We start from the raw sequence: 21,811 nt of genomic DNA, 5'->3' as shown, positions 1-21,811 counted from the left end.
CATCAGGAAGCTGACCAGTCTGAGGGAAGCCAAAATGGAATTATTGTTCAATCCTCTTTGCTTGAGCCTGAAGTAAGATAATGGATGGGAAGTGCTTTCTAAGCTATGAAGAGCTACACACACAAGTAATTATCATAACATCATTAAGACATGCTACTGGATGTAAGCAAGTTCAACTTAGGAAGAGCAAAAACATGAAGCGATCAAGTGGAGGCGAGAGGAAGTGAGGGAAGAAGAGTCAGCAACTTGGGGCAAGTGGGGACAGTCAAACTTGTCCAGGAGTTATCAGCTTCTTGTTAGCCTGGAGGAGCTAAAAGAAAATAGAAGTACCTGTGAGATTGGAAATACACACCCAATCCAATGAGCTGTCAGAAGCCCTTGGGGAGGGTGACTGCTCCAGGCATCAGGAGTAACAGTCCAGGTCAGTGTGTCTTCTGGAGAAAAGGCAGGACAGGCTTGTAGCTGGTGGAGGGCCTGGCTGCTACCGATTCCCATTGCCTTCAAGGGAGATATTCTGCTCTGTGCTTCTAGTTGAGGAGGATCACTGGGCCCCATGAAGCTCAGACACTGGGGTCAATTCCACTGGCTTTTAGCATGCCAACCTGTCTTCAGGCAGAGCTCACAATGTGGCCCAGAGGCTGCCCAGGCACCAGGACAGCACCATCACTTCCCACACATGCCTATGTGTCCTGGTCTTCACCTGCTGCTGGCCCCCAGCTATATATCTTGTTTTACTGGATACCTTGGCTGAGTCCTGATCTGATGCTATATGAGCAATGGTGGAGGCGACTCAAGGGACTGTGGCAGAGAGCCCCGGACCTGAATCTGAAGTCCTGGGTTGAGGTCCTGATTCTGCCATCTACAAGCCAGGTGTTTTCCCATGTCCTTTTCCTTTCTAGGTCTTTACTTCCTTGTTCCCAAATGAGGCTAACAACACAGGCCTGGCCAGCAGCCCAGGGCAGCTAGAGGGCTTAGCTGAGGTGCTGCACGGAAGGTGCTTCTTGAGAGGAAGAGACAATGACTCCTGCAACTTGGAAATGTCCATGGGGAGGGTCTTTATCTGTGCCACCTAAGACTTCCAAGTATCACAGGGCATAGGGACACAAGGACTCGGGGTCCCCCGAACATAAAGGCTAAGAGAGATAGCAGTGTCCCAGGTCAAGACTCAGGGAGAGACCAGAGCACATTTCTTCCCTCTAGTAACTTTCCAGCACCCACCTAGAAGAGCTTCTCATAGCATTTCCCACAGTGGATGGTGTCACGGTGAATGAAGATCTGATCCAGAAGCTCACCCATCGGTTTACTGCAAATCCCACACTGAAAGAGAAAACAAGCTGGAGGTCAATACACAAGTGAAGCAATATAAACGAGTGGAGTGGCCAGGCTCCAAGCTGATGGCACATCCTGGATGTCGAAGCAGACAATTTAAAAATGGCGAACAGAGACAAAACCCAAACAAAAACAAAAAAAACCTAACAGGCAGAATGATTGCACAGTGGTTAGGAGCCCAGGTTTCAGAATTGGGCCTGGGTTTGAGCCCTCAATCCGCTACTTATTAGCTAGGTGAGCTTGGGTAAGTTACTGAGGCTCCCTGAGCCTCCATTTCCTCATCTATAGGAGGGCTTTAATTGTGACATTTAAAGTCCAAAAGAAGGTGACATGAAGGCCCACTGAAAGGTAAAGCTATTTCAGCAGTCCAGACGCTCCGGTGTGTCTCTCCAGCGAACGTCTAAAGGATGAGAACCGCCAGCCATCTGCAGCGGGCCCTCCTGGTACTAGGAGTCAGAGCAGGGCGGCCTGCAGACAGTCTCAAATAAGAGGAGACCAAGAGTCCCCATATTTCTGGGACTCCAGCTGTCTCCAGGCCCACGCTGGACTAAGCCAGAAGGCTTCCAGCTGAAAGCAGTGGAGAACAGCTAGGATCCCCAACTCCCTCTGCTCATTCTCACCAAGCACCTCTGATGGTTCTCAGTTCCTGTCTCCTGGCCATTTATTGTTTATTTTTTGAATTTTATTTTATGTATTTTTTTATACGGCAGGTTCTTATTAGTCATCCATTTTATACACATCAGTGTATACATGTCAATCCCAATCGCCCAATTCATCCCACCACCACGCCCACCCCCGCTCCTTTCCCCGCTTGGTGTCCATACGTTTGTTCTCTACGTCTGTGTCTCTACTTCTGCCCTGCAAACCGGTTCATCTGTACCATTTTTCTAGGTTCCACATATGTCCATTAATATACGATATTTGTTTTTCTCTTTCTGACTTAATTCACTCTGTATGACAGTCTCTAGATTCATCCACGTCTCTACAAATGACCCAATTTCATTCCTTTCGATGGCTGAGTAATATTCCTTTGTATATATGTACCACATCTTCTTTATCCATTCATCTGTCAGTGGGCATTTAGGTTGCTTCCATGACCTGGCTATTGTAAATAGAGCTGCAGCGAACACTGTGGTGCAAAACTCTTTTTAAATTATGGTGTTCTCAGGGTATATGCCCAGTAGTGGGATTGCTGGGTCATATGGTCATTCTATTTTTAGTTCTTTAAGGAGACTCCATACTGTTCTCCATAGTGGCTGTATCAATTTACATTCCCACCAACAGTGCAAGAACGTTCCCTTTTCTCCACACCCTCTCCAGCATTTGTTGTTTGTAGATTTTCTGATGATGCCCATTCTTACTGGTGTGAGGTGATATCTCATTGTAGGTTTGATTTGCATTTCTCTAATAATTACTGATGTTGAGCAGCTTTTCATGTGCTTCTTGGCCATCTGTATGTCTTCTTTGGAGAAATGTCTATTTAGGTCTTCTGCCCATTTTTGGATTGGGTTGTCTGTTTTTTTCAATATTGAGCTGCATGAGCTGTTTATATATTTTGGAGATTAATCCTTTGTCAGTTGCTTCATTTGCAAATATTTTCTCCCATTCTGAGGGTTGTCTTTTTGTGTTGTTTATGTTTTCCTTTGCTGTGCAAAAGCTTTTAGTTTCATTAGGTCCCATTTGTTTATTTTGTTTTTATTTCCATTACTCTAGGAGGTGGATCAAAAAAGATCTTGTTGTGATTTATGTCAAAGAGTGTTCTTCCTATGTTTTCCTCTAAGAGTTTTATAGTGTCCAGTCTTACATTTAGGTCTCTGATCCATTTTGAGTTTATTTTTGTGTATGGTGTTAGGAAGTGTTCTAATTTCATTCTTTTACATGTAGCTCTCCAGTTTTCCCGGCACCACTTATTGAAGAGGCTTTCTTTTCTCCATTGTCTATTCTTGCCTCCTTTATCAAAGATAAGGTGACCATATGTGCATGGGTTTATCTCTGGGCTTTCCATCCTGTTCCATTGATCTATATTTCTGTTTTTGTGCCATTACCATAGTGTCTTGATTACTGTAGCTTTGTAGTATAGTCTGGAGTCAGGGAGTCTGATTCCTCCAGCTCCGTTTTTTTCCCTCAAGACTGCTTTGGCTATTTGGGGTCTTTTGTGTCTCCATACAAATTTTAAGATTTTTTTGTTCTACTTCTGTAAAAAATGCCATTGGTAATTTGATAGGGATTGCATTGAATCTGTACACTGCTTTGGGGAGTATAGTCATTTTCACAGTATTGATTCTTCCAATCCAAGAACATGGTATATCTCTCCATCTGTTTGTATCACCTTTAATTTCTTTCAACAGTGTCTCATAGTTTTCTGCATACAAGTCTTTTGTCTCCCTAGGTGGGTTTATTCCTACGTATCTTATTCTTTTTGTTGCAATGGTAAATGGGAGTGTTTCCTTAATTTCTCTTTCAGATTTTTCATCATTAGTGTATAGGAATGCAAGAGATTTCTGTGCATTGATTTTGTATCCTGCAACTGTACCAAATTCATTGATTAGCTCTAGTAGTTTCCTGGTGGCATCTTTAGGATTTTCTATGTATAGTATCATGTCATCTGCAATCAGTGACAGTTTTACTTTTCTTTTCCAATTTGTATTCCTTTTATTTCTTTTTCTTCTCTGACTGCCATGGCTAGAACTTCCAAAACTATGTTAAATAATAGTGGCGAGAGTGGACATCCTTGTCTTGTTCCTGATCTTAAGAGGAAATGCTTTCAGTTTTTCACCATTGAGAAAAATGTTTGCTGTCGGTTTGTCATATGTGGCCTTTATTATGTTGAGGTAGGTTCCCTCTATGCCCACTTTCTGGAGAGTTTTTATCATAAATGGGTGTTGAATTTTGTCAAAAGCTTTTTCTGCATCTATTGAGATGATCATATGGTTTTTATTCTTCAATTTGTTAATATGGTGTATCACATCGATTGATTTGTGTATACTGAACAATCCTTGCACCCCTGGGATAAATCCCACTTGATCATGGTGTATGATCTTTTTAATCTGTTGTGGGATTCTGTTTGCTAGTATTTTGTTGAGGATTTTTGCATATATATTCATCAGTGATATTGGTCTGTAATTTTCTTTTTTTGTAGTATCTTTGGCTGGTTTTGGTATCAGGGTGATGGTGGCCTCATAGAATGAGTTTGGGAGTGTTCCTTCCTCTGCAATTTTTTGGAAGAGTTTGAGAAGGATGGGTGTTAGCTCTTCTCTAATTGTTTGATAGAATTCACCTGTGAAGCCATCTGGTCCTGGACTTTTGTTTGCTGGAAGATTTTTAATCACAGTTTCAGTACTTGTGAGTGGTCTGTTCATATTTTCTATTTCTTCCTGGTTCAGCCTTGGAAGGTTATACCTTTCTAAGAATTTGTCCATTTCTTCCAGGTTGTCCATTTTATTGGCATATAGTTGTCTGTAGTAATCTCTTACAATCCTTTGTATTTCTGCAGTGTCAGTTGTGATTTCTCCTTTTTCATTTCTAATTTTATTGATGTGAGTCCTCTCCCTCTTTTTCTTGATGAGTCTGGCTAATGGTTTAACAATTTTGTTTATCTTCTCAAAGAACCAGCTTTTACTTTTATCGATCTTTGCTATTGTTTTCTTTGTTTCTATTTCATTTATTTCTGCTCTGATCTTTATGATTTCTCTCTTTCTGCTAACTTTGGGTTTTGTTTGTTCTTCTTTCTCTAGTTCCTTCAGGTGTAACGTTAGATTGTTTATTTGAGATTTTTCTTGTTTTTTGAGGTAGGCTTGTATAGCTATAAACTTCCCTCTTAGAACTGCTTTTGCTGCATCCCATAGGTTTTGGATCGTCGTGTTTTCATTGTCATTTGTCTCTAGGTATTTTTTGATTTCCTCTTTGATTTCTTCAGTGACCTCTTGGTTATTTAGTAACGTATTGTTTAGCCTCCATGTGTTTGTGCTTTTTACGTTGTTTTCCCTGTAATTAATTTCTAATCTCACAGCGTTGTAGTCAGAAAACATGCTTGATATGATTTCAGTTTTCTTCAATTTACTGAGGCTTGATTTGTGACCCAACATGTGATCTATCCTGGAGAATGTTCCGTGCGCACTTGAGAAGAAAGTGTAATCTGCGGTTTTTGGATGGAATATCCTATAAATATCAATTAAATCTATCTGGTCTATTGTGTCATTTAAAGCTTGTGTTTCCTTATTAATTTTCGGTTTGGATGATCTGTCCACTGGTGTAAGTGAGGTGTTGGAGTCCCCCACTATTACTGTGTCGATTTCCTCTTTTAGAGCTGTTAGCAGTTGCCTTATGTACTGAGATGCTATGTTGGGTGCATATATATTTATAATTGTTATATCTTCTTCTTGGATTGATCCCTTGATCATTATGTAGTGTCCTTCCTTGTCTCTTGTGACATTCTTTATTTTAAAGTCTATTTTATCTGGTATGAGTATTGCTACTCCAGCTTTCTTCTGATTTCCATTTGCATAGAATATCTTTTTCCACCCCCTCACTTTCAGTCTGAATGTGTCCCTAGGTCTGAAGTGGGTCTCTTGTAGACAACATATATATGGGTCTTGTTTTTGTATCCATTCAGCAAGCCTGTGTCTTTTGGTTGGAGCATTTAATCCATTCACGTTTAAGGTAATTATCGATATGTATGTTCCTATGACCATTTTCTTAATTGTTTTGGGTTTGTTTTTGTAGGTCCTTTTCTTCTCTTGTGTTTCCCACTTAGAGAAGTTCCTTTAGCATTTGTTGTAGAGCTGCTTTGGTGGTGCTGAATTCTCTTAGCTTTTGCTTGTCTGTAAAGCTTTTGATTTCTCCATCAAATCTGAATGAGATCCTTGCCGGGTAGAGTAATCTTGGTTGTAGGTTCTTCCCTTTCATCACTTTAAGTATATCATGCCACTCCCTTCTGGCTTGTAGGGTTTCTGCTGTGAAATCAGCTGTTAACCTTATGGGAGTTCCCTTGTATGTTATTTGTCATTTTTCCCTTGCTGCTTTCAATAATTTTTCTTTGTCTTTAATTTTTGCCAATTTGATTACTGTGTGTCTCGGCGTGTTTCTCCTTGGGTTCATCCTGTATGGGACTCTCTGCACTTCCTGGACTTGGGTGGCTATTTCCTTTCCCATGTTAGGGAAGTTTTCGACTATAATCTCTTCAAATATTTTCTCTGGTCCTTTCTCTCTCTCTTCTCCTTCTGGGACCCCTATAATGCGAATGTTGTTGCGTTTAATGTTGTTCCAGAGGTCTCTTAGGTTGTCTTCATTTCTTTTCATTCTTTTTTCTTTATTTTCTTCCGTGGTAGTGAATTCCACCATTCTGTCTTCCAGGTCACTTATCCGTTCTTCTGTCTCAGTTATTCTGCTACTGATTCCTTCTAGTGTATTTTTCATTTCAGTTACTGTAATGTTCATCTCTGTTTGTTTGTTCTTTAACTCTTCTAGGTCTTTGTTAATCATTTCTTGCATCGTCTCGATCTTTGCCTCCATTCTTATTCCGAGGTCCTGGATCATCTTCACTATCATTATTCTGAATTCTTTTTCTGGAAGGTTGCCTATCTCCACTTCATTTAGTTGTTTTTCTGGGGTTTTATCTTGTTCCTTCATCTGGTACATAGCCCTCTGCCTTTTCATCTTGTCTATCTTTCTGTGAATGTGGTTTCTGTCCCCCAGGCTGCAGGACTGTAGTTCTTCTTGCTCCTGCTGTCTGCCCTCTGGTGGATGAGGCTATCCTCCTGGCCATTTTTTCACTGTGAATTTATCAGCCCTCTGTGATTCTCGTTACTGTAGACCAGGACTTGAACCTCAACTTAGCCAGCTAATGGTGCTGATCCATTTAGGAGGTCACCTCTGGGAACACAGGAAATAAATCAACAATCTGGGCCTGCAACATGCCTCACACTGCGGAGAACAGGGACCCTAAAAGGTTGTTGTGATCCTGTGGCCATAAGTGTCTTCTCTTTCTTCCTAAATATAACAATACAAACTAGTATTCCATTTTATTTATTTATTTTAGTATTTATTTATTTACTTATTTTAATGTCCATTTATTTATTTATTTTGGCTGCACCCGGTCTTAGTTGCAGCATGCAGGATCTTTGTTGCAGCACGCGGGATCTTTAGTTGCGGCATGCGGACTCTTAGTTGTGGCATGTGGACTCTTAGTTGAGGCATGCATGAGGGATCTAGTTCCCTGACCAGGGATTGAACCTGGGCCCCCTGCATTGGGAGCGTGTTGTCTTACCCACTGGACCACCAGGGAAGTCCCCTACAAACTAGTATTTTAAAATGTTATGTCAATCTAACAAAGGTAAGATAAACCTACAATTAAGGATAGTGACAGATTAGTTTATACAAATGAACTTGAGCAATGGAATGGCATTTCCTGGGAGGCTGCAGGGTGTAGCTGAGACAACACTGGCTCTGATGTTGGAACCGGGATTTCCACCCTCGGTTCTGAGCAGCTGTGTGATCTTATGAAAATAATATCCTCTTCACCTCTGTGCTCATGGACCCCAGGGGTGGCTCTCAGGCACCCTGCCCACATTCCAAGAATTCCCCAAGAATATCAGGCCTATTTTGCCACAATTCCAAGTTCTCCAGCCCTGTGTGAGCGCCAATCAGGCAAGTTTAAAATCCCTGCCACTCTGTGCCTCCTCCTCCCAGGCCTGCCAGCCTCCTGCCTGCCTCTTCATCCCTATTCCCTCTGCACGCACGATGGAGACCTGTTTAGCCACCTGGAAAATACCCTTGGACACCTCTTCACCTCTGACTCTGGACCCACCTCCCTCACAAAGCCTTCCTGGGATTCCAACCCACTCCAACTGCACCCTTCACCCAACACTTGGCTCTGTGAGACCAAATGTGCCCAGAGTTGCTTAGGTCTGAGACTCCCGTAATTTTGCTCTCTGTTTAACAGGGGTGCCCTGTAATTAAAGTATACAACCAAAAGTTGACAAAATATTCTAGATCTCTAGAACTTACTTATCTTGGGTACCTGACACGTTGTACCCTTTGACCATCACCTCCCCATTTCCCCCCTCCCCAGCCCCTGGCAACCACCCTTCTACTCTCTTCTATGAGTTTGGCTGTTTTAGATTCCTCACATAAGTGGTACTAGGTAGTATTTGTCCTTCTGTGTCTGGCTTACTTCACTTAGCATAATGTCCACCACGTTCATCCATGTTGTTGCAAATGGCAGGATTTCCTTCTTTCTTTAAAGGCTGATTGATATCCCATTTTGTGTATATACCACATTTTCTCTTTTTTTTGATGTATTTTTGGCTGCGTTGGGTCTTCGTTGCTGCGCGTGGGCTTTCTCTAGTTGTGGCAGGCGGGGGCTGCTCTTCGTTGCGGTGTGCGGGCTTCTCATTGTGGTGGCCTCTCTTGCTGCAGAGCACGGGCTCTAGGTGCGTGGGCTTCAGTAGTTGTGGCACATGGGCTCAGTAGTTGTGGCTTGTGGGCTCTAGGGCACAGGCTCAGTAGTTGTGGCGCACGGGCTTAGTGGTTCCGTGGCATGTGGGACCTTCCCGGATCAGGGCTCGAACCCGTGTCCCCTGCATTGGCAGTCAGATTCTTAACCACTGTGCCACCAGGGAAGTCCCTATATACCACATTTTCTTCAGCCATTCATCAGGCAATGCACAATTAGGTTGCTTTCATGTTTTGGCTATTGTTAACAGTGCTGCAATGGACAGAGAATACAGATACCTCTTTGAGATGCTGATTTCAATTCCTTTGTGTATATACACAGAAGTGGGATTGCTGGATCATCTGGTAGCTCCATTTCTAATTTTTTGCCTGCTTTGGTGTCAGGATAATGCTAACTTCATAAAATGAGTTTGGAAGTGTTCTTTCTTCCATTTCTGGAAGAGTATAAAAAGGATTGGTATTAATTTTTCTTTCAATGTTTGGTAGAGTTGCCTGTGAAGACCCAACCTTGAGTTTTTCTTTGTTGAGAGGTGTTTGGTTACTAAGTCACTCTTCTTATTTATTATTCGTCTGTTCAAGCTTCCAATTTCTTCTTGGTTCTGTCTTGGTAGGTTGTATGTTCTGTCTTGGTAGGCTGTATGTTTCTAAGGTTGTATGTTTCTAATTATATACCAATTTATTGGTATATAATTGTTCATAATAGTTTCTAATAAGTTTTCATGTAGTAAGTCCAGGAATCAGGAAAACAGAATGTTCTTTGCCAAATGACATGTCACAGTCTCTCCCTGCAGCACTCCTGAGTCAATTCTGGATCCACGTAGATGGAAGAGCTTCCTACCACGTGGCCTTTTGTTCCTTTCCTCCAATGTTCTGGGCCCCTCTCTACCTCGGCCACTGCTCTGGCCAGACTCTATGTGGACAAGCAGCCTCAGCATTGCCTGGAAACTTGTTAGAGAGGCCAATTCTCAGGTCCCACCCAGACGTACTGAGTTAGATACTGGGCTGGGGCCCAGCACTCTGTGTCTTAACAAGCCCTTCAGGGGATGGTCAAGTGTGAGATGCACACTCCAGAGCGAGAACTGCTGCTCTAGACCTCGTTACAACCAATAAGTCATACACCCCACTGCTTGACTTCCATGTCCTCCAGCTTATTTGGCTGGTCTCTGCCACCGCTGGAACCTCCATTACTGGACCAGCTCACCGCCTCACTGTTATTGTTCCGTTGCACACAGACCAAACCCTGCCAACTCACCTGGCATAATCTCCGCCCCAGTAAATGCAACTGCCCCTGCTTCACCCCTGTGGCTGAGCCTGGCTAGGGAACAACACAGTACATGCTGACCGGTCTCCATAGCAATGAACGAGCCCTCCCTTCAAGCGGGCTCTGCACAGCCCATCCACCCTCCCTGTCTCTGAGCCAATATTTCACAGACTCCCCTTTCTTCTCAAGTGTCCAACACCCCTTGCCCACCCTCACTCATAGATGATCATGTTTTCTAATCGACTGAGAAAACAGAAGCAAGTACTGAAGTTCTTCATTCTTCCACCAGCCAACTTGGGAACCTCTCTGTGTGTGACCCAGAGATTTGGCCTTTCCTATTCCTGCCATGTGTCAACTGGTACCCATCTTTCTCTCCTACAGACGTACATCATGATCACCATCAACGTCTCTTTCTCCTGCGTCATCAGTGTCTGCTCACTACTGTATCGCTCCCATCAGCATAGACCCATGCCTGGCACCTCTGCCCCACTGTCTGCTTGCACTGCTCCCTTACAAAGCCAACCCATCAGGACAGTCTTCCAGACTCACTCTGTCCACTTCCACATGAGCCCACTCCAGTCAAGCTTCTATCCCCGTCACTCCAGCAAAACTGCTCCAACTGAGGTCACAGATGACCACCATGCTGCAAAATTCAAGGTCAGTTCTCAGGCTTCATCCCATTTGATCTCTCAGCAACCACTGACAGGGTGACCAATGCAGTCTTTGGAGAAACTGTGTCACTTGGGGCATCACACTCTGTGTTACTTCTCACCCTCCTCTGTGGACCCCCTCCTCTTCCCAACCTCTAAATGATAGAGAGACACAAGGCTCAGCGTCAGCCCCCCTCTCCACCCACTCACACCGTAGGTGATTTCATCAGGTCAGGGACGGCTCAGGGAAAAAGCATGCCCTGAGGACTCCCAGCTCCAGCCTTACCCTGGAACACAAACTCACATATCCAAACGACCATGTGAGCTCCTCACGTAGCTCTCACTGAGGCATCTTCAATTTCACTCATCTCCGCCTTGCCTCTGCTCAAACCTGCTCCCCTCTAGTCCTTCCCTTCTCGGTAAAAGGTGCCACCATCCTTTCAGCTAATGGCTTGGGCCCCAAACTTTGCAATCTCCTTTGACTCCTCGCATTTCCTCATGGCCACAACCTGCCAGCTCTATTTTCAAACAGTATCCCCGATCCAGGCACCATCTTGACGTGTCCCCTGCCAACTCCCTAATCAAGTGACTGCTTTCTCTAGCTTGATGTATTGCAGCAGTTTCCTAACTGATCTCCCTTTTCCCATTCCTGCCCCTCTACAGTCGCTCCTTCACCTAGCAGTCAGAGGGACCCTTTGAAAAGCATGAGTCAGACCCTGTCTCTCCACCACCCAAACCGTCCAGTAGGTTCCAACTGCATTTAGAATAAAACCCAAAGTCTCTCTGTATCCTGAAAGGCCTACATGATCCAGTTCTTAGCCATCCTTAAGACTTTATCTCCAGCCACTCACCCCTCACTCATGTCATTCCAGCCACGTGAGCTAAGCTACTCCATGCTGCTGCCCCAGGGCCTTTGCACTTGTTGGCTGTCTGCTGGGAATAGTCTTTCCCCAGAAGACTGCTTTTGTTTCCCTCACAGTATTAAGCACATAGTACTCCTTTCGACTTGGGAGCCCATTCAGCTCCCAGTTCTGCAAAGCCTTTGACATGGAGCACATTCATACAGAGATAAAGCCTTCTCCACACTCTCTGAACCCATAAAGGCTCCCCAGCTCTGGATGATGCTCTCAGCAGCACCACCTGTCTTCCTTACCTTAAAGCAATAGTCATGGCAGCAAAGGCCAAGATGTTCTAAGGTAATCTTCGGACAGTCTCCGATCTCCTGGTTGCAGTAAGTACAGATCCCTCCACTTGTTCTGGGAAGTGAAAAACAAGGATCCACGGTCAGGCTGGTACGCAGACTATTGATGTGATGCAGCCAGATCCTGTGGTTTGACGCAGCCAGGCTTAGGCTGCTGCCAGGATTCCCAGCCTGCCATCTTTTCCTGTGGTGTGAACTGGCCATGTAGCCTTGGGCCAGACTGGACCGCAGCCCACTGTAGACCCTCACATTGTTTCCAGAAACCAGTCCTGTATCTTCACCCTACCCTCTATCGTATGTCTGGACACCGCGATCTGATTCTTATTCCAGGAAGCTTGCTTGTCTCTGTCCCTCGGCCTAGCGTGTCTGCATGGGGGGCTGTTCCCACCTAGAATAGGAAGACATACGTCTTCTCCTACAGGAGACACGTCTCTGTATGCCCTACCTGGCCCCTTGTCTTGATGGCCCTTCTCTTCATGCCTGGGAGCACTGAGTCCTACCTGGAGTATCACAGAGGCAGCATGGGTCCAAGGACTATCACAAAGTCAGTGTGGCTGTAGAGCCTGCTGGGACCTCAGACTGAAGTCCTAGATACTGACTTGTAGACTGAGTATCTCCCCAGTTCCAGGATCCCTGCCTTTGTTCCTCAAGTCACCCCCTGGTTTTCCTCCTCAGACAGAACCTGTCAAAAGTCCCTGCCTGCCTTGCTGCTGGCCCGGGGCTCAGTCTCTTGACAGTGTTGCCCTCGTCACAGCCCTGTTCCTCCCTCCTATTTTACCACCACCAGCCCCAGCTCACAGTTAGTCAGATGGCAGAGTGGAAACGTCCCTTACCTGGGAGTACTCAGGGCCCTGGGGTTTAGCCCTAGCTCTGCCACTAACTCACTGCTTTTGCCCTTTGGTCTTAGCTGGATTCAAAGGCTTTCGTTGCCACAAGTGTGACAGCCCAATGAGGGAAGCAGTGCCCTATGCTGTGGTGTGACACATCCCATCTGGAAATGGGCCAGAAGTAGCAAAGCGGCAGACAAAAGCAAATGGACTTAGCGTGTAAATCTCCCTCACCTGCTTCTCCTCCTGGAGACCTGTGAGCTCCCTGGTAACACAGCAGACTTACCTCTCAGAGTATGGAGTGCTGTCACGTGGGAGTTTCTTCTCCATGTGGCCTGAGTCCTCAGTGCTGCCGACGCTGCAGGGAGTGTGATGGGAGAGAGGAGAGCAGTCATGAGTGGAGAAGGCTTTTCTGATTAACACAGGACTCTGCATGACCAGCCATCATCTGTTATGCTAAATGAACTTGGTGCCAACGAGGCATAATTCTCTCTGAGAAGAACTCTTACACTGGGGGCAAAGAAGACCTGCTGTGGTGAGGAAGATGAGAAGGGGGTGGCTAGGATTCTGGAGAACTGTCAGTTTCACGGACCAGGGGGAAAGGTCCATGGCTTTTCTCCCCACATATGCGCCTTGGTTATAATGTGACAATCGCCAGGAGCCCACTCACAGCAGGAATCAACTAAGAATGGGAACAAAAAAAACAAGGAAACATTCCAACATAATACCGTGCTGGGTTACACAGTGGAATTAGGGGTGATTTTTTTTTTTCCTTTTCGCATCTTCAGTTTTCAATAATATGACTTTTTATAATAAAAAATAATGATCAAAAAAACTATTTCCAGGGAAGGGCAACTAGCTACAAGCTCTGGGATATGGTTTAGTGAAGCTGTCATGCTAACAGGAGCTGTGTGATGACCTCCTGAGGTTAAGTGACCTGCCTAAGGTCATGCTTGGAGTAAGGGGTGAGCCAGAATTTCAGCCCAGCTTCTGATTTCTTTTGAGATTTAAGCTTACCTCTAAGCCTCCTGGAAGGTAAAGCAAAAGGCGAAAACACACTGGACTACACAACTCTAAGTGTCCCATTAAACAAAATACTGCTGGGACCGGAAGAAGAAAAACCAGGAGATGGACAGAGTTCAGAGAGGCAAACGCCAGATGGCACCACAAAGAGGGGACTTCCCTGGCGGTCCAGTGGTTAAGACTCCGAGCTTCCACTGCAGGGGCCAGAGGTTCGATCCTTGGCTAGGGAACTAAGATCCCACATGCTGCGTGGCATGTCAAAAAAAACCCCAAAGAAACAAACAAAAACAAAAAACCACCTCCCTGAAAAAAGCTATAGAGACAGAAAATAGTAGTGGCCAGGGGCTGTGGCTTGTGGTGCTGGGGGCGCTGCTAATGGGTCTGGGGTTCCCTTTTTGTGTGATAAAAGCGTCCTGGAATTGGATGGTGGTGATGATTGCACAACGTTGTATAGTGTACCCAAAACCACTGGACTGTACACTTTAAAGAGTGAATTTCATGATATATTAATTAGATCTCAATAAAGCTACTAGGAAAAATCACTCTAAGAAGTTACAAGTGAAGAAACGGAGGCTCATAAAGGTTGAGCATCTTCTCCAAAATGACCCAATAAATGGGGGTTGAGCAGGCACTTGAACTTGACCCCTACGCCCATGATCATCATTCCACAGCAGCAGTGAAAGCTGGTCGGGAGTCCCCAGAGGCCCAATCCTGAAATAAGGCCAGGATGCACCTCTCTGTTACTAAAATCCTAACCCTAGCAGTGGGGTGATGGATGTGTCATAAAAAAAAAATCCCAGGAATACACTGTTTCAGTGTGGGTTAGTTTTTAGCTGAGGTGGCATGGAGGTACCCTTCAATATGGCATCCGGAAGCAAGCAGCCAAAGAGATGATGAGTGAAATGTGTGTTCAAATGAGGCAACCTGGCATGCTGGAAGGAGCATGGGAGCTGAAGAGAGGAGCCCTGAGTTCTGGAACAGGATGGAATTAACTAGATGGTTCTTAAGGGCCTCACCAGCTCTATCAAGAGTGATGCCCTCAGGATTTCACAAAAGCAAGCTTGTAGTCTACCAAGAAACAAATACAGGCAGAAACGGATGGTGCTGGAAGTGGAGTGTAGGATGAACGAATGACAAAAGGGGAGCGCAAAGGCACCGAGTCAGGTAGAACATCTGGAAAGGCATAAATCATGTCCGTGAGCAATTAAATCATCTACCTATTCAATAAATGATTACACAGAAGGTACTCTGGGCGAAGTACTTGATGAGGTACTGGGGATGCAGGAATGAGGACAACACAGGGCCTGGCAGGAGAAGGCCGTGACATGGAAAGGTCTGGGACTTCTCACCTGCTGTAGAATGAAGACAGTGGCTTCCCGGAAGATACCTCACCAGCATTCACGTACTCCTTCATAAAGAGAATCCCTTTGCTGTAGAAAAAGCATAGCAGAACAGAAAAAGGTATACTGGAAGATTCCAGGGGACTGGGCCTGACCTAAGGCAGGGGTCCAGGACAGGAAGGACCCCCATTTTGTTTGAAGGAAGTGAAGGAGCTCATGGGAATGCCTGGGGGCAGAGGTGCTGGTGCTCTAGCCCCCGCCGGGCAACAAAAGCAGGAAACAGGAGCTGCTAGGCTGCTGAGCCCACTGTGGACTCGGGCTGAAATCAAAGCCCATGAGTACAGCCTGGTGTGTGTGGATTTGACAGCGCTAGAAAGACGCTCCTTGCAGCCAGTGGTGGGACGCTACCCTCCAGAGACTTCAGTCCAGTGGGCTTTCCATTCTCCTCTCTGACCACATTTTGTTTCCCTTCTGCCTGGGACCGAGATCACCTCTAAGCCTCATCTTACACTGTCAAATCTCCATCAGCAATCTAACCTCTCCCTTCCCACTCTTGGAGCTCCAGGGTGAGCTCAGGTAGTTGCCTCACCCTGGACAAGCCCCTGGCAACTTTGGAAACAAGGTCTACCTCACGATGGGCTCACCATGACACCAAATTTGGCCCCATTTACATGCTCTGCACTCCAGCCTGCTGGCTTGATGGCAGCAGACGCTCCTCTGATCTCTCCTCCACACACACACACACACACACACACACACACACACACACAGTTCACTCAGCGTCCTTGTAACGGCTCCCTTCCTGCACTGTACGATGGCAGGTGAGGACAGGAACTCAGGTGAGGCAGCGGTTATGCGCCTCTTCTCACAACAGATAACGTGAGAGAGACAGACACAGGCCCTGGCCTCAAAGGGATTTCTTTGGACTCTGCAAGCATGTTCCCCAAGAAACATTAGCAAGGTCTGAAGGATGGCAGAGCCCTAGAAGTGCCACCTCAGCTTCTCATTGGGAGACTCTGTTCAGGCCCACACACAGGAGTTTATATTAGGGGAACTTGGGCTACACTCTGTGGCCCCTTGACCAACGGGCTGCTGAGAATTGGAGTAGGTACTAGAGCTAATATCAGGGAAGTAACGTGGGCCAAAGCCGAGTCCTTTAGCTCCAGGGAGGAAATAGCCCACAGAACGTCTCCCGATTGTCCCTTCTTACCTGGTTGAGTTAGACTCCAATTCACTCGGGGAGGCTGGCACATAAACATGAGGCTGCTCAGAGGTGGCAGTGACAGCAACAGTGACCGTACAGCTTGAGGGGTTCCTCATCCTGAAAGAAGCGGAGGGAGGAGCCACCGTGTCAACACTGAGAGCTGATGTCTTCCAGGGTCAAGCAGGGGCTAATGCCGAGACCGCCACTTCAGAGAGTTTAAAAGAACGCTGACGTTTTTTAAACAACCCTTGAAAATCACTGAGCTGTTTGTTCCTTGAGGCTCCTGAGATCAATGGATAGAAGTACTCATTTTATAGATGAGAAAACCCAGGTTACATTGTAAGCTGGTGGCAAGACCCCAACCTTCCAGTGTGTGCCCAGAACTACCCCTGCAGCCAAGGGCCTTGGCCTATGACTCACTTGGTTACAGCAGAGCTATGGGGCTAGCAAGGACTTGACAGACACAGCCCCGCTCACCTCCTCAATGGGTGGGGCAGCCCCTTCCTGGGATGAGCTCCCTGCCCCCATCCTCCAGTGAAGTTTCTGGAGAGCACAAGGCTGAGGGAGAGGGACGAATGAATTCAGGTGTCGCCAAGGAAGAGATGTGGATGGACCTCATTCTGGAAGTCACCTACCGTAAGAAGCAGCAGGAGACTGACAGGTATAATGGTTTTTCTGAATCTCCACCCCTTGGTGTAGCACACAGCCCCTGGTCTGGAATCCAGTGCCCAGGACTTCAACTAGTTTAAGAGTGGGGAGGGTAGAGAACAAGCATGATAGCACCTGCCCAGCTCCCCAGCCTCATCTTCCCAGACTATGTCACGTGTACCTGATCTCTCTCGTACCTTTGCACATGACACCGCTTTCTCCTCTGGGAAGCCATTCCCAGAGTACCTGCCCTCTCACCCCAGGCTGGGTGAGGCACCCTGCCTCAATGTGCCCAGTCACCCTGTGCCTAGTCCTATGTCACTCTAGGACACAGGAATGCACGATGCAGACTGAAGGAGGTGGAGTGGCTGGGAGGGGAGGCCCAATGGGAACCTGGAGAGACGGGCGGGGGATAAAGTACAGAAGCAGGTAGTCAGAAGAGGACTGAGTACGAGGGGAGGGAAACAGCATCCACTTCTGACTGAACAGCTAGCAAGTGTCTGGCATCCTCTGATCCAGACACAGCGTGACGGTCGCGGGGACAGAAGAGCTGGGGGGCAAGGAGGCCTGAGGCACAAGAAGGAGCCGGCTTACCAAAATGGAGAGGCAGCGGGCACAGCACAGGGAGCGCAATGCAGGCTCTGGGCTGCCTGCCGGCCTTCTAAGCCCTGTCAGGCCGCTGCCTGGCTGGGTGGCTACTGGCCAGCCATGCAACCTCCCTCCGCCTCAGCCTCTCAACTATAGAACAGATGTCATACTAGCACCTCTCTCGTAGGGCTGGCGTGAGAACTAAATGAGTGAGGACGCATAAAGCATGAGAAGGATGCCTGCACATTCTCAGCGCGCAGCAAATGCTAATGGTCGCTGCCGTGGTGTCACTGCTGTGCTCTCTGTGTGCTTCCTGAGGGTGTGCTTGGGGGCCTGGCCATCTGGCTCAGTGTGTGTATGGCCGCTACCTACAGCTGGTTCATAGGAAGTACTTGTATGTCGTCTCCAGGTTATTCCCAAACTCACGAACACTTTGGGCAAAGATCTCTGGAGAGCTAAGAGAACACTGAAATGCTGCCATAAAAGGCACAGCTTAGAAATCTTCCAGCCCCATGAATGGCAAAGGCACCCTGTATCCTTCTGCCAAGCCAGGTCTCCATGTTCCATGTGGCTGCCAGACAGCACGGTTCTCTGGGCACCTTCTCTCTGCCAGGTTTGGTGTAACAGATTTGGTGCTGTGGCTCCAAACCCAAGCCCACAGAGATCTACCCCTGGGATACTCATTGCTTGTCAGCCTCCCATGGGCTCCTAGCCCATCACACCTGCAGAAAGTAGCTGGCATGCCTAGCGTGTTAGGGTCTGTTCTGGGCTATGGGCCCTGACAAAAGTCAGGTTCAGGCAGGCAGGAGTCCAGCACAGAGTGGCCCTTACCTGCTGGCCTGGCTGTCCACTTCCAGGTGCTGCTCAGGATTTCTGGGGCTGCTCTGCTGCTCGGGGCTGCTGGGGTCTGCCGGCTTCTGGGTGGGTGCAGCTGGGTCTCCCCGGTCATCTTGCTGGGCTCCAGGCCTCCCCTGCCAGGAGTCTCCCACCTTGGTGACCACATTCCCGTCCTCAAAATCAGCCAAGGTGCTGAGGAAGAATAAGCCCTTGGTTACCGACTACACACCGATATCCCCTCCCGTGGCCATAGCGGGCTCCTCTCCCGGGAGGTGGGGCAGACAGGAGCCCGGCATGGCCCCCACCTCGGGGAGAGCTCGTGTCTTCCTCAGGGGGACCCCAGCACCACTGCTCCCCTCCCACCGACAAAGGCTGTCCCCACGCGTATTACATGAAGCCTGGGCCCAGATGCTTTTGTCACCCCCTCAGTCCAGCAAGGAGGGAGTGCCTTCCCTGCTGTCCTCGGCATCAAGCTCTTTGGGAGACCTTCCTTCCGTCCTGGCCTCACATCACGGCTACCCTTGCACATCCCTCCCATCACCATCCCCATCCTGAGGTGCTTCGGAGGGCCTTGTTCTCAGTGCCGGTGCCTCCTCCACATCCCGTGTGACGGTGCTGCTGCCTGGTGGCCTCAAGCACCAAAGATGTCACATGCCCACTGGCCGGGGCCAAGACTGAGTGAGATTATTGAGAACGTGAGCCTAGCATTCCAAAAGATGAATATCTCGTTCACCATCACCTTGATCCTGGCCCATCCCGAACTCAAGCCTCCCCAAATCAGCAGCCTGCCTCCAATGGCTGGTGGGGCTATCTTAGGACGAGAAGATCACACCACCAGCTACCTCCAGCCCTGGGACTCTATTCATGGAAGTTAATCCCATAGTAGGCAGGCAGGCTCGCTGCCTTCAAGCTGGAATAACAAGGGGAGTGGAGCTCATACCTTTTGGACAGTATGCTCTCCTCAGATAGTGCCAGCAGAATGCCCTGACACACCCGCCCCCCCCCTCTGCCTGTGACACACAGGCTTGAGCTAAAGGCAAACCAAGAAGGCCTAAAGAGTTTGTTTCCCGACTCTGGAAGCCCTGAGCTAGCTTTACCATGGACTTAATCGGAGTCCTGTACCAACTCATATCCCCTATAGAATTACGGTAATAGAAGTTATCCTCACCAAGTTTGTGAATAAAGCCAGGATTCTCAGCAAAGAGCAATTTGGATGTCCGCTGCGACACAGGGCCAAGTGGATGAATAAGGCTCCTTCACCCTAGGCCTCAGAGCAGAGTCACTACAATTATAGGCGGTATAACCCACCTAACCCATAAAAAGGAAATCTTAGTAAAACAGTCACAGGAAGTCTTGCTGAGCAATGTAACAACCCAGAGGTCTTCCAGGCCCCTAATGAATTGCCTGGAAGTCAAGTGTTTAGAGATAGGGAAGGTAATACTTCTGGCTGTAACCAGATCAAAGATCCAGAAGCCTAATACAGCTACTGACAATTCTGGACACAATCACACTCTCTACGTGGAAGAAAACAGCCCCTTCGACTCCTGTGCTACCTCCATTACACTCCTCCAATGGTTGACAGCAGTTGTCCATGGTGAACAAGTGTGGTTAAAGTTCACCTGTTCCTAATGCAGAGAGAACATAAACCTGAAAAGCCCAGACTTGCAACACAGAGGAAAACAGCATATGCTTTAGATGTAAAGTCTAATAACACAAATTTAGTGGGGAGAAGGTGAGCTAATCTATCTTATTAAATGAAGTCAGGCCAATACGGCTGGTAAAGGGGACCAGAGGCCACCTTTCTGAGTGTCCTTAAATAGTTCTGGTGGAAAGAGACAGTCCTCTGGGACTGGTTTATTTGGCTGTAACTTCTTATAAAAGGAGAATCCAACATTTACGTAGTACTTTGTGCCAGGAAATGTCCTACATGCAAACGCATTTAACCCTCACAACAACCCTGCGTGGTAGGATCTATTACGGCCACTATTCTACAAGTAAGGAAACTGAAGCACATAGATGAGCACGATACCCAAAACCACATAGCAAGTAACTGACAGAGCTTAGGTTTGAGCCCAGGCACAGGAGTCCGTGCTCACTATACTGTACCACCTCTTCCTGTACCTGTACTGTGATGAAGCAGCTCCACTGCTCTGCAGGAGGCCCCTGCCCACCCAACTCCCCTCCTTCCCCCACCGCTTAGGAACAAGCCCCTTCCCCACGGAGCCCCAGCGCCCAGAGCAGGCATCTCCGCCCGAGGGCCCTCGTGGTTGGAGGGTCGAGCCGCCCTCCCCGCGTGTCCACAGCTCCCGGCCCCGGCCAGCTCTGAAGACCAGCGCCCAGTGCCCAGACACCACCGACACCAGGGCACCCCGCCAAACAGCCCCTTTGGCTCCTTGCGGGCACCCAGCTCCCTTCCTCTCTCCCGCCTCCGCCGGCACTGCGGCGAGGGTGCACACGTGGTAGGGGGGGCTGCTTCAGCCCCAAGGACGGTGGAACCACCCATGTCCTCCAGGCCATCGGGGGAAGGGCAGCGGGAGCCCAGGGCGCCCGAGATGGGCGGCCCGGCCCAATTGTGATCCTCGCGCGCCATCTAGCGGCAGGCGCGGGCACGACCGCGGGAGAAGCGCCGCCGAGGCCGCTCACGCCCACGGTAGCCATTTCGCTGTGTGGACGGTCCCGTTTCCCGATGCACACCGGACACAAGCGCGGGACTGCAGAAAATGGCGGTGCGCGCAGGCGCACACTCGCCGAACGCAAACGCACACCCTCCCGGGGCACGCACGTGCAGGCACACACGTTGCGTGCTGGCGCGTGTGCGCAGGCGCACACGGTCTGTGCCGGCGCGCGTGCACAGGCGTACACGTGCGTGCCGGCGCGCGTGCGCCGGCGCACACGTCTGTGCCGGCGCGCGTGCGCCGGCACACACGTTCTGTGCCGGCTGCGCAGTTCCCTGCAGAGCAGGTGGGGACTCTGTCCGCCTTTTTTTCTTCCCATTGTAGAATCTCCTGGCCTCCTATGACATCGTGACAGCTCTAGGACAGAGTTTGTCAGCCTCACCATTATTGACATTTTGGACTCGATAACTGTGGTGGGCGCTGTCCTCTGCACTGTAGGACGCTGGGCAGCATCCCTGGTCTCCACCATTTGCCAGTAGTACCCTCTTCCCAGTTGTGGCAATCAACAGTGTCTTCAGACATTGCCAAGTGACTCTTGGGGGGTTGGGGGTGGGGGAGATGCCCCTGTTTCAGAACTACTACCCTAGAACAATTGAATCTAAATCTCTCCGCGTGGGTCACAGGATACTTTAAAAAAAACAAACAAACCACTTCTCAGGTGATTATCAAGTGCAGCCAGAGTTGTGAAACACTGATCAAGAAAGTTTGTTTTGATTTTGCAAAGTTTTAATCAGAGAAAATTAGTTGTAAGCCTGGGCTCTACAGTTACCAGATCT

At 48.0% G+C, this 21,811-nt stretch overlaps 1 protein-coding gene across 1 annotated transcript in view; it reads right to left on the bottom strand.

Moving 5' to 3' along the window:
* Window positions 1–212: 212 nt before the first annotated feature.
* ZNF185 (zinc finger protein 185 with LIM domain) overlaps window positions 213–21,811 on the bottom strand; it is a 42,222-nt gene continuing 20,623 nt past the window's right edge. Inside the window, exons 17-23 of the mRNA XM_061178045.1 lie at window positions 18,355–18,552; window positions 16,294–16,404; window positions 15,093–15,173; window positions 13,007–13,078; window positions 11,846–11,948; window positions 1,219–1,317; window positions 213–310 (exon numbers count right to left, since the gene is read on the bottom strand). Coding sequence (XP_061034028.1) covers window positions 1,219–1,317; window positions 11,846–11,948; window positions 13,007–13,078; window positions 15,093–15,173; window positions 16,294–16,404; window positions 18,355–18,552 — 664 coding nt within the window. The 3' untranslated portion in view covers window positions 213–310. The remainder of the gene's footprint in view (window positions 311–1,218; window positions 1,318–11,845; window positions 11,949–13,006; window positions 13,079–15,092; window positions 15,174–16,293; window positions 16,405–18,354; window positions 18,553–21,811) is intronic.

This window comes from Eubalaena glacialis, chromosome X, assembly GCF_028564815.1.
Source record: "Eubalaena glacialis isolate mEubGla1 chromosome X, mEubGla1.1.hap2.+ XY, whole genome shotgun sequence".
Taxonomy (NCBI): domain Eukaryota; kingdom Metazoa; phylum Chordata; class Mammalia; order Artiodactyla; family Balaenidae; genus Eubalaena; species Eubalaena glacialis.
Note: the sequence above shows the minus strand (reverse complement) of the source record. Positions and strands in the feature narration are given on the sequence as shown.